The sequence below is a fragment of the Equus caballus genome, chromosome 14 (assembly GCF_041296265.1).
Source record: "Equus caballus isolate H_3958 breed thoroughbred chromosome 14, TB-T2T, whole genome shotgun sequence".
NCBI lineage: Eukaryota > Metazoa > Chordata > Mammalia > Perissodactyla > Equidae > Equus > Equus caballus.
This window is the reverse complement of record NC_091697.1, coordinates 90,417,535-90,436,977: the sequence shown is the minus strand read 5'-3', so window position 1 is coordinate 90,436,977 and position 19,443 is coordinate 90,417,535. Positions and strand designations below refer to the sequence as shown.

Below are 19,443 nucleotides of genomic sequence, written 5' to 3'. Positions count from 1 at the left end.
GACTGATTACTTCAATACCAGATCATATTTCAGAGTATCAAGATGGAGAAAATTCATGAGCACTTAAATTAACATTAAGTTCTACTAAGAACTGATTTATGATAAACACTGAACAGAACCAGATATGGCTAAACAAGTACCAGAAAGGGTTATGAAAATTGTTTACAATTAAATCCTTGCTGTATCTATACCGAGCTTCATCCTAAAAAGACACTTCAAAACTCGAATTCGGCTTTCCATACAGGCTTTTCTGCAACTGTCCAGAAGACCTACAGGCTGGAATCTTTCATTATTGCTGAAGGAATTAAATTTTCTCCCCTGGAATTAAATTTACTTCTGGGTTGGTGAATATTTGCAGTCCTGGAGTTGGAGATATTGTAATGGATGTAAAGCATATTTTACACGTGTTACAAAATTTGGCAAGTACATATTATTCCCACTTCTTTCCTTTGTATGTTAGCTCTAAGCAACATTTTAAATCTAATTATAGGGCCATAAAGGTTCTTTTTTCCCAAGTATTTTAAAATCAGGGTCAGAATTATTACTTGGATCTTGTTAAAGTAGCAATAGATGGGAATTATTTCCCAAAGAATCTCAAATACATCCTTTGGGCATCACTGTAGATGGATGGCATCTATTATTTTATTTCTATTTCACAGGGAAAATTTAAAAATACTGATGAGAAAGCCTATGAATCCACTTACAAGGTTAACTAAGGTGGAGGATTAATCTGCACAGTGAAAAAGGAAGATGTTGGTTACTGAAAATAAGATGTCATCAGTTGGTCAGATTTCAGTGCTGCTGGGCCAACAATTTATATCCATCAGTTAGAAACACGGATTGTAGAAAACTTTCCTAAGAGAAGTTGCAAATGAAGGAAAATCTGTATTATCAAGACAAAAGTACTTTAGGAATCTCAACAATAAAGAATGCTAGAACCCACTTACTAGAAAAACCATATTTACAAATTGTGAAAAAGGAGGCTAAAAGTTATACATCTCTACAGTGACTAACAGGAAAAAATTTAATATCATATTAAGTAAGAATACAGTAGTTGAATTACTTTTGCTTGTTTGTTTAATAGTTATTTATTCATATCTTTTATTGAAAAAAGCATTTGAGATGACATATATATGTTATAGGAGGATAAAATAAAAAGGGGTGAGGAGAAATCAGATAAAGGTAGGGAGAAGGGAAGATTAATCCAGAAGGCTGACTAATACAAAGACCCAGGCTGTTGCCAGGTAATGGCCCAAAATTTGACTGAGCTTCCTGTTGACAAATACAAAGAGGGCAATACGAGTGATCATGATTCACGGCTTCTAGGTGCTGGAGAACAGTTGTTTTTCACATTTGTTTCTTTAGTGAAGACTTATGATACAATACTAAAGAGCAACCTGGGAGATGTAACCCAGAGCACAGGAAGATAACGTGTTTCAGGTGACCTGCTAGTCTATGATAGTCTGGCCTGCTCAAGAGATAAAATTAATCACATGCAAAGGAATGGATGGACGATATCTCCTTTAGACAATTGTATTTTTTCTAGACAACTGTATTATTTTTGTTTTTGCCCAATAAGAATTGAGCAACATAAAGTCTGAGGTTACATTCTCTGGCAAGAACTTGGATGATAGATTGCTTTTGCTATTTTGGGGTCATCAATATGCTTTAATATCCACTCCAGAAATTATGAAGCCTAACCAGGATACGTGCCCAAATAGATGGCTCCTTTATCTACAAAAAGGGGAGGCTAGGGGAGTGCCTGGGGGGAGGAAGGGCCAAGATTTTCTCAAAAAATGTTTTTGACTTCACTCCAGTATATGAATAACTAGATTATAGAGGTCCCAAATCTCCAGCATGTCTGTAAACCTTTCAACCTAGGTATTACTCTAGCCACAAATCATTATCAGTAAATAGACCACAGAACATGGAGAATTTTTAAGATTCAATTTTAAGCTAGTAGATTTAAAATGGTAATATGGTTGTAATATGTACTTCTAGTAATTATTATAATCATTAAGAAATAAAAGTAAAGTTAAAATTCATTATTTACTATTTCCTGGCACAGCATTAAGCACCTTAATACACTGATTCAAGTAAACTTGAGAATAATTTTACAAAGTAGGCAGTATTCTCATTTTGCTGATCAAGAGACTGAGGTCTGAAGAGGTTCTAGAACTTCCTAAAGGTCATGGTGCTAGCAAAGAAGAAATAAGCTCTAGGAAGACAGGGACTTTACTTTGTTCACCCTTTATTCCTATTGCCTGGGGCAGTGCTTGACACAGAACAGGCTCCCGCTGAATATTTGTGGAAGTAGCTGAGTCCAAATGCCAGGCTATTAAACTCTACAACACGGGGCTACTAGGGTACAAGTTAGTTGATGGTTTTAGATTAAGGCAGTTGATCGCTTACTTCTTTCTTATAGTCAAAAGATCTACTGTGCCCACATCTTGTGTTGTTAAGGTAAGTGGGAAAACGATAGCTATCTCCAGTATACTAATGTGGGCTTTTAGAAGACATTTTGGTGCAATCAAGATTCTTTTTTTTTTCATTTTCATATTCTTTTCCTGAGCTCGTAAGCTTAACTGGATCAAAGAACAGGTTTAAATACTGAATGATTCACTTGATTATATAAGGATAAATATTCTACATAGATCACAACTACAGACTGAACCCTTTAAAGGTTCAGGAAGTCCACGATTACCTCCTGTTGATCAAAGGGGAATAGGATTGAAACATATGGATGGTCCAACTAAAGAACAGCCCAAAGTGGAAAGCGTTTTTCTCAACGATGAGTAACCAGTATTTGCTGTTATTGCTGTGGAGCTGATTCCCATCCTTAGTGACCCCGTGCACAGCACAGCAGAGCCCTGCCTGGTCTTTTTGTGTCATCCTCTCACTTTCCAGTGCTCTATCAGGCAATGTCCTACTGCTATTCATAGGGTTTTCATGGCTAATTTTTTTGAAGTGGGTGGCCAGGTCTTCCTAGTCTGTCTTAAACTGGAAGCTCCCCTGAAACCTGTTCACCATGGGTGACCCTGCTGGTATGTGAAATACCGGTGGCATAGCTTTCAGCATCAGAGCAACATGCAGCAACTACAGTATGACAACTGACAGGCAGGTGGTGTGGTTTCTTGACGTGGAAACTAACCCAGGCTGAGGTGGCAAGAGCACGGAATCTTACCCACTAGGCCATCAAACCAGTAATACCATAGGCAAAAATGAACACAAAGACTGAACGCATTTTTCTATTTAATTTCTGCAGGCTTTCCTTTCCTCTCTTTATTTTCTCATTAACTTCATCTTTTAAAGCCAGATGAAAAGCCGCTGTAAGATCCAGTTTTCCTGGTTGTTTTGAAAGGCAGGCACTAAACAGAGAAGTTAGCACAGCAGCCATGTCACCAAATAAAATGATGACCCATGCCCCAGTGATATGATATGGAAGCAGTTACTGCAATACAGAAAATAACTATTAGTGTCATAGGTTAGCACGATACTTCTAAGAAATCAGCGTATTCTTTCTTTCTTTATATCCACATTATTATCTTTTTTTGCTAAAACAGCACCTTGAATGTGTCCTGAGTATGGGAAGATGAGCGTTTGCTCTCAGTGGCTACAGATAGCAATCTTTCATAAGCCACAAGACAAACCTACTGGAGAAAAGAGCCTCAAGGTCAACGCTTCTAATTTCAGAGAGCCAATCGACAGGTCGTTTCCTAAACATGAGGTTTCTGTGTAACCATTCCAGATCAGTATTTTTAAAAAGAACATTTTTTTTCCAATGTAGCACAATAAGCTTGTTGTAGACTTTATCACAGAAAGCAACATTTTCACTTTTATGTAACTCACATCTCTTCCTGACATGGAAGAAGAGTCAAAAGGATGAGGGGCAGCATAGGCCTCAGTGAAACATGCCGAACTGTAAAAATCTTCTTATCTTTAAAGGTACAATAGAGAAAATGTCGAAAATCTGGGAAGATGCAACCCAAGACACCGAAATGTAGTATCTACAGTAATCATTAGAGAATATTTTTTGAAATTTTGGGAACAATTTTAAACTTGTATTTTATATATATGTCAAAATACTGTATTTACTTGATCATTGATAACACTTCATGTTTCATTTCAGAATTGCATTTGGCCCAAATATAACAGTTCAACTTCTATGACCACAGAGAAAGTATCTAACTTACTCAGAAAAGTGAACCTCTTACAAATTAAAAGTATAATTAAAGAAAGCAGTTCTAGAAAAAAGGATTTCATTTAAAGTGAGTTTTAGTATTCATAACTCTGGACTTAAAAGTTTTTTTCTCTTACTGCATAGTTTAGAGCAGCCTCATGGACAGTCATAATAGCGCATAATTACATAGTTTAAAAGAGTATTATATACTTAAATTTTATCAAATTATACAATAGGACAAATAAGATGTATCGTTAGGAAGTATCAGTAACTCTTTAGGTTAAAAAATTACCTCTAAAAGTAACTGGAATAATCTCACAGGGCATATTACAATTTTCAGATTAAAACTATTTCAGCTTTTCACAAGGGGAAAATAAGAACCTCTCCATCCTTTCATCTACATAGCCACAGTCAGTCGTGTATGCTCGTGCCCCCCTAAAAAAGGAAAGAAAAAAAATCCTGCTTTTTTATGAGGTCTCTGGTGAAACTTTTTAAGTGGCGAAGTTTTAGGCCCCAGAGCAAAATTCTACAAATTTAACACCCCTAGAAAAGTTGACAGATGCTTAATTACAGTGTTACATATGGTGGCAAACATATACAATTTGAGTGGATATTTTTATGAACAATTACCATTTAAAACAACTTTGGAAATAAAATTCATTTGTAACTATGTCATTCTTAATAAAATTGTTCTGTTCAGTTTTTTTTCCTATATTTCTCCTTACCTAAGTTCATCACAATTTTTGCAAGTAAATTCAAACATTAGAATTTTCTTTTGGTTAGTATCTCAAGTTCCAAATTTCCCCCTTTAAAAATATCATAAAATTTAGTGATAAATCATGTATAGTGATATGATTCTGATGTTTCAGATTGAGATTTGGAAAAAACTAATGTGAATGTATTCTAAGAAAATGAATCCAGAAGTATTAAATTTAAAAATAAAATTTATTTAAAAAATAACTTCAAACTTACAAAAATGTTGCAAGAATAATATAGTTAACTCTTGAATATCTTTTACCCAGATTCACAAGTTTTTAAGAACATTTGTCACATTTGTTTTATCATTCACTCTTTCACCTCGTGTATACACACACATAGATAGATATATATACATATATATACACACACACACAGATTTTTTTCCTGAACTATTTGAGAGTAGGTTGCAAATAACACACCCTTTAGTATGTATTTCCTAACAGCAAGAAAATTCTTTTGTGTAACCACAGTATAGTTATCAAATTCAGAAGCTATTTCACTGATAGGATACTTTTTATTCTGCCATTTGTAGGCCAATTTTGCCAGTTGTCCTCATAGCATTTTTACTCTCCAGTACAGAATCCAGTCCAGGATCACGCAGAGAAAACTATTAAGAGCTAATAATTATTTCCTTTTATTTTCATCCATTTCTATAGATTTTAAAAGACAGTTTTATTTGGTATCTTTTATAAGATAGTTTTATTTGGTTTCAGTCTGAAACTTCATAATGACAACACATTCTAACATTAAGTTCTATGGCATTTTTACTAAACTAAGTAAAAATATAATAGTATTATTAAAATATTCCTGGTTAAGGTTACATATCTATCGGTGAACAACAAATATCCACTTCATTCTATTTTATGAAAAAGCTGCAGTCCAGGAAGAAGGAAATTCCTATCTCAATGCGTGCCTTTCTGCCATTTTCTTGTTAGCCTTTGGAAGGTTATTCGAATTAAAATGAAAATCAGTCAAATTTTCTATTTGCTACTCTGAGTTCTAGTAAAAGATTCGATGGAGAGCAGATTGAAATCAGTGGCTAAAGTGAAGCTTCTAAAATATTTAAGGCTTACGTTTAACTATGATAATTTTCTTCCATACTCATTAGAAAATGTAGAATTAACTATATACATTGTTGCTGATGGCTTAGAAATAGTTTACACAGCTGAACTGAGGGACTTAAAATTTAAGATCTATTTCTGGCTACTCTATCAATATGCATGAAATTCTAGATAAGCCATTTAACTTTGATTTGTCCCAATTTCTCTATTCCTAAAAGCAGAAAGAATATTATACTACTAGGATTTTAGACAGTTAACCTAGTGAAATCCTAATATGAAATGTATCAAAGAAGCACAAGCACACTGTATTAGAAAGAGTCATCATAAGTAAACCATTTGCCCAGGAGAGCAAGAAAGGACTGACTGCTCAACCTATGTTTGTTGTAGAAAACACCAATAAGTAAAAGAAAGAAAACTGAAATCACCAATAATCCCATGAATCAGAAAAAACAACCTGGAATATATTTTTTCAGACATTTTTTCCTATTCATAAACATACACTTTATTTTTTTGTTTACAGAAATGCATTACTTTAATAATCAAAAAATTAACCATATTTCAATACAAATGCATTTAAAAATATATACTACATTGAGGGTTCTTGCTCTGGCAATCAGTTAACCCTCCCACTGGTAACAATGATAAACTCTGGACAAAATATAACATACAGCTATCTGACGGCATTGGAGAGCCACCAAAAGCAGGCGGAAACCAGAGGAGATTAAATCCTTCAAAGAAGGGATCTATGCTAGGTGGCTCTTCACCCAAGGGAATTCTCCTTTCTGCATGCTGCAGGGTGGCTAGAAACCAAGCAAAAGGTTGCAGTTACTGGCTTGAAGTATCAAAAGACGGAGTCTGGGGATGCTAGAACAGCTGGAAACTAGGAAGGGAAATTCCTGCAAAAAAGGAGCCAACCACAGGGGGGAAAGTTCCAAATGTGTGTGTAAATTGCTTTCGAGTTCTTAGGTGAATTCTGAATTATGTTTGCATGAAGAAGACTCCAAGGGGCTAGTAGATGGCTCCAGCTGCTGAGCTGCTGTCCACCACGGAAAAGACAGGTTAGAGTCTGAGTCTCATCAAATTAGAGAGGCTGGATAAACATCTTGGGCTTTGCACTGAAACCCAAGAGAGTCATACCCTAGGAGTAAAAATGATGTCCCATGTCTAAGGGTTGAGTTTTGCCCTCAGTTTTAGAGCAAAACTCACCATAACAAAGTGTAAAACAAATTCAAGGTCATCTGCCAGTAATTTAAATGTGCACTAGAAGAAAAACTCACACTCCTCAGAAGAATATGACAGAATCCAGAGACTCAACGACTCAACTTAACATTGAGGATGTCCAACATATAATAAAAACTTATTAGATATGCAAAGAAACAGGAAAATGTGATCCAAAATGAAGATGGGGGGACAAAAAGAAAACAAAAGAAACGGACTCAAAGATGACCCAGATGATATTTGAATTAGCAAACCAAGACTGTAAAATAACTATTATAAATATGTTCAAAGACTTAAAGAGATGGCCATAATCAGTGAAAGATAGAGTATTTTAACAGACAAATGGAAACCTTAAAAAAGAACCAAGGGGAAATACTGGAACTTTAAAGTAAAATATCCGAAAGGAAAATTCACTGGATGGACTTGATGGCCAGCTGAGAAGGCTGAAGAAAGCACAAGAGAACTTTAAAACTGATCAGCAGGAATCATCCAAACTAAATAACAGAGAGAAAGAGATTGGGGAAAAAAATGAACAAAGCCCAAGTGACCTGTGAACCAATATAACATATTAGCCCAGAACTCTATTTCCAACCAGAAAAAAAGGTCTTTTAATAAAAAATCAAGGCAAAATAAAGCAATTGTCAGATAAACAAGAACTGAGAGAATTTGTTGTCAGCAGACCTGAACTAGAAGACATGCCAGAAGGAGTGCTTTAGGCTGAAGGGAAATGACACAGATGAAACTTGAATCTACAAGAAGAAATGCCCAGCATTGGAAATGGTAAACATGAGGGCAAAAATAAAGATCATTTGAGGCTGGCCCTGTGGCTGAGTGGTTAAGTTTGTGTGCTCCGCTGCAGGTGGCCCAGTGTTTCGTTGGTTCGAATCCTGGGTGCGGACATGGCACTGCTCATCAGACCACGCTGAGGCAGCGTCTCACATGCCACAACTAGAGGAACCCACAACGAAGAATACACAACTATGTACCGGGGGGCTTTGGGGAGAAAAAGGAAAAAATAAAATCTTTAAAAAAAAAAAAAATAAAGATCATTTGTTTCTTCTATTAATTAAATAAAAAAAACCCTGAATCTTTAACGCAAAAATTATAACAAGGCATTGTGTGGTTTTAGTGTATATGGGTTTAAAATATATGGTTATAATAACATAAAGGACAGGAGGATAAATGGTATCATAATGTCGTAAACTCCTTACATTGTATATGAAATTGTACAATATTAACTCTAAGTAGACTATGATAAGGATGCATAGATTAATCCCTAGAGCAACTATTAAAAAGTAATTCAAAAAGCCATACTAAAAGGATGTTACAGTAATTAAAATAAAATACAAAAAACATAATTCAAAAGAAGGCAGAAAAGGAGAAACAGAAGAACAAAAACACTGGACAAATAGAAAACAAATAACATAATGGTAGAAATAAATACAATCATCATAATTACCTGACCTTTAAATGGGCCAGTCACTCCATTTAAAACTGAAATTAAAAAGACTACAACACAAATGTTAGTGAGTATCTGCAGCAACTCAACTAGAACTCGTATATTACTCACATGAGTGTAAAATGGTGCAATCGCTTTTGCAAACTGGCAGTTTTATACGTTTATGTTTTATACATCTACCTCATGACTCAGCACTGTTGCTACTAGCTATTGATTCAATAGAAAACAAATGTCGACAAAAAGGCACGTAAGAAAGTGTTCACAGAAGCTTTATTCACAATAGCCAAAAATTGGATAAAGCCCAGATGTCTATCAAAGGGAGAATGGATACACAAATTGTGATATATTCATAAAATGGATACTACTTGGTAATTAAAAGGAGTAAACTATGATTCACGTAACAACTTGGATGAATTTCAAATACATTATGTTAGGTTATAGAAGACAAACACAAAAGAGTATATGCCTTTTATGTGAAGATTAAGAACAGGCGACAAAAAAAATCTATGGAGATAGAAATAAGAAGAGAGGCTGCAAGGGTGAGGTGGGGAGAGCAAGGAGAAGTGACTGGAAGGAAGTAAGAAAAAAATTTTGGAAGTGATGGAAATGTTCAATATTTTTTTAGGGTAGTGGTTGCAACGGGTATACATTTTTCAAAATTCAACAATTTGTACACTGAAGATATCATTTAACGATATGTAAAATTTATATTTAAAAAATAAAACTAAATATATTTCAAGATATGCTTCATATGAAATATAATAATAAACTTACTATACTTGATATACAAATATAATAATATCCAATTTTATATCACTGAATAAAATTTATTGCCCTAAGGACATATTTTTTCAACTCTGTGTAAAATCATTGGCCTATCCAGGGATTAAACCATCTTGAAACTACTAGCAACTAAGCTAACCGGTCTATACCAGTCCTTCTCATTCTTTCATAGTCCTCAATGATTTAAAATTTAGCAAAAGAATACGTCTATAACAATTGGATGGTGTTTGGTAATTCCACCTCAGAAAGATGAGCTCATCTACTAAATTGCAGAGACCAGTCTAAAATTACCACTGACAAGATTACAAAGTCACCTTATTTGCTTATAAGATGTTGACATTCTGATCACGTATCCTTGGTGACTCTCCACATAGGGAAGGTGTCAGATCAACATGGTGTTATGCTCAACGTTCACAGGTAACAGACAGTTCTGGTCCTTATGAACTTGTCAATGATAAAGACAGTACAAGAGCACTTTATCACTAAAGGATTTGCAAAGCTTCCAGAGAATGTTAAAAATTATAGTCCCAAAAGGACAGTTCAGAGAAAATTCACCAACCCTTTTTATTACATAGACTACTAATACGAGTCATTACATCCCAAGGCAGCAGAACTAATGGGCATATAATAATAATTTAAGCTCTACGACATTTTAACAAAATATATGACAATGAAGTAACAAAAACAGGCAATGTACCTAATGTTTTCCAAGAATGAAATGGTTATTTTTTATTTGAATTGATTCAAACAGTATTTGAAGTTCAAATCTGGTGCCCAACTGTCCTCACTCAAAAGAAGTTTTACATAACTCCTAAGTAATTGGAGGATCCTGGTCTGATAGGGCTAAATAAATTAATGTTCTTCATTTTTCTCCTCGTTTTAGAAGAGGAAATGGGAAGAAGTAGTTCCATCATTGGCTTCTCCTCCAAGTTGAAATGTTTACTACATTGGTTTAAAATCACTGATTTAAACTACTTTTTAATAATTGGGATAACAATTTTCAGTAACATTATGTTTCAGTAACATAAAGTAAATTCTACTATCTATTAGGGCACAATTTCTCACATGAAAAAATGATCTGAATTTCTGTGATCTTTTGTTATTATAACAGTTGCTGTCAGAGTTAGGAAAAAATTACATTGAAGAATTTTTAGGAAATTGGTTGAACACATTTAGGAAAATTATCAGATCAACCGTACATTTCCAACGATTTTACACACATTTTATTGTGAGGATGCTGCTCTCTGTCTGTTGGTAGGGAGTTGGCATAATGATTACTGCATTTACTGGTTAACTCATTCAATAGTCAACCCTTCCTACAGTTTACTCCATGGAACTGTGGCTTTGTGAGATGTCAACAGCTGTTGATTCAAGGTTCTGTTCCAAATTTGGGAACTTACTGCAGTTTTCTCACAGGGTTCAATGTGCTACTGTGCACTGTGACACGCAGGGGGGAGGACTGCAATGTGTGCCATCTCCCAAACATATTTGACCAATGAGTTTCTCCCGGGGCAGTTTTGTGGACGTTTATTTCACAAAACGCACTTTGGAAAATTTCAGTCTAGAAGTAACATAGATGTGAACTAGACTTGCAGCAGGTTGAAAAAAAGGAGAGAACAAAAGTGAGAAAGAGGAATTATTGCTTAAGTCACTTATTTCTCAGCGCTAGTTTCCTTAAATGTAAAATGCTATGCACTAGCTGTGATTTTAAGCAAGTTCTTTGATCGTTTTTTTAATCTGTAAAAATGGGCTTAATAGCAATAATACAGACATTGCAGTTGGTGATGAGAACAAAAGTCGATGTATGTGAAGTGCAAGTAGAATGCCTGGCACACAGTCCTGCTTGCAAAATGAGAGTGACTATTATTATCTGAATATTATGGTACAACTTATATGAAGTAGATGCTTTATTTTGGAAAGAGAAGAAGAAGAAGACGACTTTGATTCCCATCCTAGCCAATTCTTGTACTTTCATAATATTAATTTCCAAGTGAAGGATTCTGAGAAGACCTGCTCATAAGAAGCGTGCATCCATTTACTGAACCTGGCACTTAGATTTGACCAAGGAACACGTCAATCATTGGAGTATCTTGGCACTATTGATTCCACAGAAAAATACAGTTTTTTGTATAGCACTTGATACCTTCTGTTTTATCTTTACATGTATTATTAGATTCTATCCTTATAACAAACCGTGAAGTTGGTAAGGCAGAAACCATTATCTTTAAATCAGAGATGTGGAAACTGAGGTCTCGAGAGGTTAAATTATGAAGTACCCAAAGTCACAGAATTGGCAAGTGGCAGTGTCTGGACTCAAACTCACGTTTTTGGCTTTAGTGTCAGTATGCTGAGTATCTGAACGAAAGAGTGACTCAGATGGGGGCCCCTGATTTTGCCTTTTAAAATAATTTAGTTCAGTTCAGTAAACATTTATTGACTTGCTCCTATAAGTTTGCACCGTGATAGGTGTGAGGATACAAAAATGAATGAGACATTTTTGTCTTTGTCCCTGAAAAGCTTATAATCTAGCGGTATTTAGAAAACCAGAAAACAGAAAAGAAAAAAAGAAAACTATTGCTTCTGAGTAGTTTTCTAAGGCAGCGCCCTTTGTGAAATGCTTAATGGCATCCAGCTCTCCAGAGGCCACCAGAAGAGAGTTGTGGTGACCAGAGCAAGGGCTTTGTGTAAGAGTGGAAATTTGAAGAACTTCCTCTCTGGTGAAGCCTGTGGTCCTTTCTATGCTCTCTCACAGTCACTATTGTACCACACAGCAAAATGGAGAACGCTGTGGAAGCATTAGTTATGGTTTCTAAAACTCTTCTGGTTCAAATACCTTCCCTTCTTTTTGTCTATACTTTTTCTCAACAAATCACAGAAATGTACTTTCTACTTTAGAATGCTGAGTTGTGGGAACACCACATAAAAAATGTATTTTCCTCTCTTTGATATCTTTGTATTTCTATCGTTCTGTCCTCATTCCTTTAAGCATGCTCATGTTTTACCAAATTTACCACTTATCTTGACTACCTATTGAACTGTTAATGCCTGTTTGTTCACAGAATTACTTGAATACACTCTTGGCAAAAGAACCCTCCATTTTTTAAAAAAATCAAATCCCTCCTTGACGACGGGCAAAACTTTTATTGCTGTTTAGAAACTTTCCTTTTCAAAATCATTGACTGGTTTTCTGACTGAATCTGAGATCCACTTTTCCGCTGCTAAAAGACACTGTTGATTACTTTCTCTCTGACACGTTAGCCACAGCTTCAGAGTCACAATTCTATCAGCTCTCTCACGACTTCCTTTTGTGTCTGCTTCCTCTTGAAAACATCTATTTGTAGCTGTAGTGTAGTGGAAAGCACACCGGACTTGCAGACATAACCCTCGGTGAGACATCTAGTTCTAACACTTTCTAGCGTTCTGGCTCTGTGCCAATCATCTCGCTGAGCCTCAGTTTCTTCATGTATAAAATGGAGATAACAAGAGTATCTATTTTACATCACTATTCTCGAGGCCTCTGTGAGATGATACATGTGAAAGTATTTTATACATTCTAAAGCACATCCAAATGGAAATATTAATTGCCAGTTTCAGATATATGTGATTTTTGCGTTCTTTACTCTCTAGATACAGTCCCTCTAAGAGCTTGTTTTTTAGTTCATAGCATCATTTGCATATAAATAACCATGTATACATATAAAGTGGAAACTGGCTTGAACCAATTTACAGGACAGCTTTACAGTTATAATATACCAGTAATGACAAACTGAATGCTTTGCCTCATATCCATCCATTTCCCTCACTTTTTTCACTGTGTTCAGTGACTCTATCATTCTAAGTATTTGAGTCTTTAAACCTGGTATCACTTTCAAATATTCCCTATTTAATGACTATAGTGAACACGTATAATCTTTTTGCTGCCCAGCATCTGAGTCCCCTTTCACGCCTTAGGGAATACCATCATAAGGAAGTGGTGGGGGGAGCAGGTGGGAAGCTTCACCTTTCGCAACCAGTTAGCAATGCACAAGGGAAGGAGCGAGAAATATGGTTGGACTAGTGTATTTCCATCACTTCTCCAGGAGAAAACAATTCCATCAGTGATGTTATATTGCTCTGCGGTACAAAGAGAGCACATTGTTTGCAAGTGGTTCAATGAAGGGCAGTAACAGTAGCAGATGTAGGTAGCCTCAAAATGTGAAAAAAATTAGCTAAAGGAGAACCACCACTCCCTCCTTTCCTGCCCAGTCACTCTCCAACTCATTGTACTGTTAAACGTTTGCTAATATTAACTTACTAGCATCTGAAATCATTTATTTGTTTGGTTCTTTATTTACTAGCTTGTTGTTTTGGCTTATATGTTAATTGTCCATCTGCTCTGACTACAATGTAAGTTTCTTCAGGGCGAAAACTTTGCTACTTCTGCTGCTGTATCTCATCCCAGTGCTCAGAACAGTAGCTGACACACAGCAGGCAGGCAATAAACATTGTTGACTGACTGACTGACTGACTGACTGACTGGTAAAGTCTTCTGAAACAGCGGGAGCTCAGGAAATGTTGAGCTGAATTAAAAATGAAATACAGACATTTTCTGAGATAAGTGCTTAGCTTCAAATGTTATGTTTTCTGGAGAAAGGAATATACTATTATGAAAAAATAAAAAAAATTCTGAAATTCTTTAAATGCTTTTCAAAAAACATAGGTGCTAAGTTCCAAATAATAAAAATGACAAGATAATGCATGTTTTGCTTCTAACCTGCTGATAAGCCTGTTATTCTCAGTAACCCAATCATTTGAGTAAAATGATCATAAAAAAATATGATTGTTAAAAGCTTCTGGAAATACAAAAAACATAATTTTAACTTTGTATTTGGTTAAAAACTGAATTCAATGCTACTCTCTGGCTTTTGTATTAATAAGACTCTCACTTAAAAGAGCTATTTCTAGTTCAGAGAAATAATTTTAAGAAGTCATGTACTATTCACATTTATTTTGGAAAAGTACAGAAAAAGAAGAAATAAAACACTGTTCATTATTTTGATTTTTAACATATTTTCACATTTAAATAGATTTTAAAAGAAACAAACACAGATGTATCATTCTACACATTTTTCTTTTGTTTCCTCCCAAAAAGGAAATATCAACGCTACCCACAACACTATATGGCAGAGTTTGTGAAATTTCTTCAGGGATGCAGCTGTAGGCCCTTGCATAATCACTCACATGGTAAAAAAACCCAACCCCCCCACCCCAAACCTTTAATTTGGGGGTAACCCTGTTTTCAATAAGACTTACGAGGGCTCTACGTTTGGTTAGTTAAAGCTTCTTAAGGTCAGGGTCTTAATGCCATTTACCATAAAGTACAATCCAGAACAAGGCAGGTGTGTCTTGACGTGTCTTGGATCCCTTCCTGTATTCTCAAGGATGAGCCCCGTGTCTTGTTTTTTTCATTTTTTATGCTGTCCCCACCTCCGGCCAGGGGTTAGTTGCCTACTACCTGCATAGGTCATGCCTCAGTAAGGGTGAACTGCGGGTATGGAAGCTGAGCTTCTATAAAAGGTGTGACTTCCATACGTCAGAGAGAAGGCTGAGAACTGGATATAGGAGTAAGTTACACACTCCAATATCTGTAGATCTGAGATAAGATTAATGGAATATCAGTATCATAGAAACCGTGGCCTTTTCCAGACCCCAGATAATAGTAGCAACTCCCAACCAATCTGCATCCTTTAGAATTTGTTGAGAGTCTGCTACTATTCTCGGAAGGACTGTGCTAGCAGTCGGAAAACGGATCCAGCTACTGTTGGCAAGATCAATGACTGGGCCCTAACCATCTATGAAAGAAGCTGGACAGTAAGTTCCCCTGGGCCTTCCTGTCTTTCTTCTAGATGTGTCACATTTGATCTTTCATGACATGTCTTCTACTTTGTCAGCAATCAACAGAAAATATATAAGACAAATGGATATGACGATTACTTCCCAGTTTAGAGATGTTAAATAATGAAAAAATTTAGTACCTTGTAGTCTAAGTACAAAGCTGTCCTGAAGAATAGAGGTTGTGGGATAACCTTAAAAGAGCAAAGTTCATTTTGGCCAAACACTTCCTGAGTGCCTTGTATACGCCAGATACTGATGGGCAGTGGGAATATAAAGAACAACAAGACACAGGGCTCATCCTTGAGGATACAGTGCTGATGTCCTTTTGGAAGGGATCCAAGACACACCTGCCCTATTCCTCATTGCACTTTATGGTAAATGGCATTAAAATGAAATTTCAATGTCATATGAGAAGTTATATTTAGATACATAAATTCTACCTATAATGAAAATGACATTGCATTCCAAACTGTCCAATTTAACTGACAGACTATTTTGACCACATTGTACTGTCAGCAAAGTAAACTAATATAGAGACCCTTCTGCTAAAAACAATAGTAACTACATTTGCCACATAATGTGTACTGTTTTCTTTACAATAATGCTTCTTATTTTGTCATATGTTTTTAGTAAATAAATGGCTACTATTTACATTAGAGAAGTATGAGAATCTGTATAACTTTTTCTCTGTGAAGGCTGAGTGTCCTTCTATCTGATTTTAAGTTAGGCCTCTTCATGTTTCTAACGGAATGCCACTGTAGTACAGCTCGTCTGGTACCTCTCTTAGTCAATAACACAAAATACGGCCACTTAAGCCTCTCATCAGAGAACTTAGCCTTGAATTCTCTAACATTCAACTCCTGACAAAAATGTGTTTGAGACAATGATATTTAAGAGATACATTTAAGGCACATTTAAATTATCCATTTTCTAGATTTTTCCATCTTTGGTTATAGTAAAGTTACAGTACATCATGATAAAAATTAATGTGGTCTCCTATATGAGTCTCATCACTGAGTCATGATTCACTGCTATATTATGGGCTTTTATTTTATTTCATTTTATTTTTTTCTCCTCTCCCTCCTTACCGGCTTTTATTAATTATCAATAAAACAGTTAACAAGGGGCCAGCCTGGTGGTGCAGCGGTAAGTTCACACATTCAGCTTCGGCAGCCCAGGGTTTGCCTGTTCGGATGCCAGGTGCAGATCTATGCACCACTTGCCAAGCTATGTTGTGGCAGGCATCCCACATATAAAGTAGAGGAAGATGGGCACGGATGTTAGCTCAGGGCCAGTCTTCCTCAGTAAAAAAGAGGAGGACTAGTGGTGGCTGTTAGCTCAGGGCTAATCTTCCTCAAAAAAAAAAAGTTAACAATATTGGAAAGAGACATTAAGCAAACAATTCCATTTACAACTGCATCAAAAAGAATCAAATACTTAGGAATAAATTTAACCAAGGAGGTAAAAGATCTATACATTGAAAACTTTAAGATGTTGATGAAAGAAATTAAAGAAGAGACAAGTAAATGGAAAGATATTTCGTACTCATGGACTGGAAGAACTAACACTGTGAAAATGTCCACACTATTCAAAGCAACCTACACAGTCAACGCAATCCTAGCAAAATTCCAACGGCATTTTTCACAAAAATAGAACAAACAATACTAAAATTTGTATGGAATCATGAAAGACTCCAAAGAGCTAAAGCGATTCTGAGAAAGATGAACAAAGCTTTCACCACGCAGGGAGGCATGATGCTCCCTGATTTTAAACTATACTACAAAACTGTAGCAATCAAAAAAATATGATGTTGGCATAAAAACAGTCAAATAGATCAATGGAACAGCATAGAGAGCCCAGAAATAAATCCATGCATATATGGTCAAAAGATTTTCAAGAAAGAAGCTAAGAATATGCAAGGGGGAAAGGACAGTCTCTTCAATAAATGCTGTTGGGAAAACTGGATAGCTATATCCAAAAGAATGAAACGCTTCTCCTATCTTACACCATACACAAAAATCAACTCACAATTGATTGAAAAGTTGAATGTAAGACCTGAAACTATAAAACTTCTAGGAAAAAATATATGGGGGTAAATTCCTTGACATCAGTCTTAGCAATGATTTCTGGGATTTGACACCAACAAAAGCAAAAGGTAACAAGAGCAAAAATAAACAAGTGTGACTACATTAAAGTAAAAAGCATCTGCAAAGCAAAGGAAACCATCAACAAAATGAACAGGCAACCTATGGAATGGGAGAAAACATTTGTAAATCATTTATCTGACAAGGAGTTAATATCCATAATATATAAAGAGCTCGCAAAACTCAGTAAAACAAAAAACAAAAAAAGAATATGATTAAAAAAAGGGCAGAGGAACTGAATAGACATTTTTCCAAAGAAGACATACAAAGGGTCAATAGGAACATGAAAAGTGATCATCATCACTAATCATCCGCGAAATGCAAATCAAAACCACAATGAGATACCACCTCACATGTGTTAGAATGGTTATTATCAGAAAGACAGGAGATGGCCAAGTGCGGACCAGGATGTGGAGAAAAGGGAACCCTTGTGCACTGTTGGTGGGAATGAAAATTGGTGTAGCCATTATATAAAACTGTATGGAAGGTCCTCAAGAAACTAAAAGTAGAACTACCAAATGATCCAGCAATTTGAATTATGGGCATATATCCAAAAGAAATGAAAACAGAGGGCTGCCCACTGGCATAGTGGTTAAGTTTGTATGCTCTGCTTTGGCAGCCCAGGGTTCATGGGTTCGGATCCTGGGTGTGGACCTACACTGCTCATCAAGCCATGCTGTGGTGGTGTCCCAAATATGAAATAGAGGAAGACTGGCACAGATGTTAGCTCAGGGCGATCTTTCTCACAAAAAAAAAAAGAAAGAAAAAAGGATATCAAAGAAATCATTGTGGCATTTTTCACAATAGCCAAGATATGGAAATAACCTAAGAGCCAGTCAATGGATGAATGCATAAAGAAGATGTGCTGTATACACACACACACACACACACACACACACACTGGAATATCATTTAGCCATGAGAAAGAAGGAAATCCTGCCTTTTGGGAGAACACGGATGGACCTTGAAGGCATTATGCTAAGTGAAATAAGACAGACAAGGACAAATACTGCCTGGTATCACTTATATGTGGAATTCACAAAAAGTCAAACACATAAAAACAGAGAAGAAAAGTAGTTGCCAGAGGCTGGGGTGGAAAGTGGGGGAAATAGGGAGAGGTTGCTAAAAAGGCACAAACTTTCAGCTATAGGGTGAATAAGATCTGAGGATCTAATGTATAACATAGTGACTAGAGCTGATAACACTGTATTATGTAATTGAAATTTGCTAAGAGAGTAGAACTTAAAATTCTCATCCCCCCAAAAGGATAAATATTTAAGGTGATATGTTAATTAACTAGATGGGAAGAATCTTTTCATTATGTATATGCATATTAAGTCATCATGCTATACATTTAAAATATCTTACAATTTTATTTGTCAATTATATTCAATAAAGCTGAAAAAAACAAAAATAAAATGCAAAAAAAATCAACAGTGTAAGGAAGGCTAGCTGCATTTTATATTATACTTTCATTGAAGACATGGCCCATTATGTTAGTCAGTGCTTCTTGGATAAGAATACATGTGATTTCATTTCATTTAATTTCAAGCATTTTTTTCCAGGAGCTGGGGACACGTGGTTAACAAGACAGATGTGGTCACTGACTTCAAGGAATTTATAATCTAATAGGGGGTAGTAGACACTAAACAAATAATTTCACAAATAACTGCTTGTTTACAAGTAAATAATATGTGACGATTTCTTTGGTATTTATTGTAGAAAAATATCTTTTCAGATGAGTGTCCATGCTTTTGCTTTACAAGTGAGGAAGACAGTGTCAGTTACTATTTCCTTTTTTGCCACGACTATAGGGAAGCTACAGATACATTTTATGCTAAATTAATGTAATTATCATATCATAGGCTGATGGATAATTATCTTTATCTCTAAACAGGTTCTGATCTTATAAAAAATCTTTATGGTAACTATTATGTCCTACATGTTTTATTTCCTGCAGGCTGA

The 19,443-nt window shown here is 35.7% G+C and overlaps 1 protein-coding gene across 20 annotated transcripts in view; it reads right to left on the bottom strand.

Moving 5' to 3' along the window:
• ARB2A (ARB2 cotranscriptional regulator A) overlaps positions 1 to 19,443 on the bottom strand; it is a 383,076-nt gene that overhangs the window by 12,974 nt on the left and 350,659 nt on the right. For 12 of the 20 annotated variants that reach the window (XM_023618009.2, XM_023618014.2, XM_023618012.2 and 9 more), the window contains one exon: positions 6,477 to 6,800. The exons of 4 other annotated variants lie outside the window; for them this stretch is intronic. In XM_023618009.2, coding sequence (XP_023473777.1) covers positions 6,574 to 6,800 — 227 coding nt within the window. In that variant the 3' untranslated portion in view covers positions 6,477 to 6,573. Of the gene's footprint in view, positions 1 to 3,243; positions 4,616 to 5,106; positions 6,801 to 19,443 lie in introns of those variants that run through there. 4 more of the 20 variants (XM_070234566.1, XM_070234562.1, XM_014730769.3 and 1 more) reach the window with 2 other exon arrangements.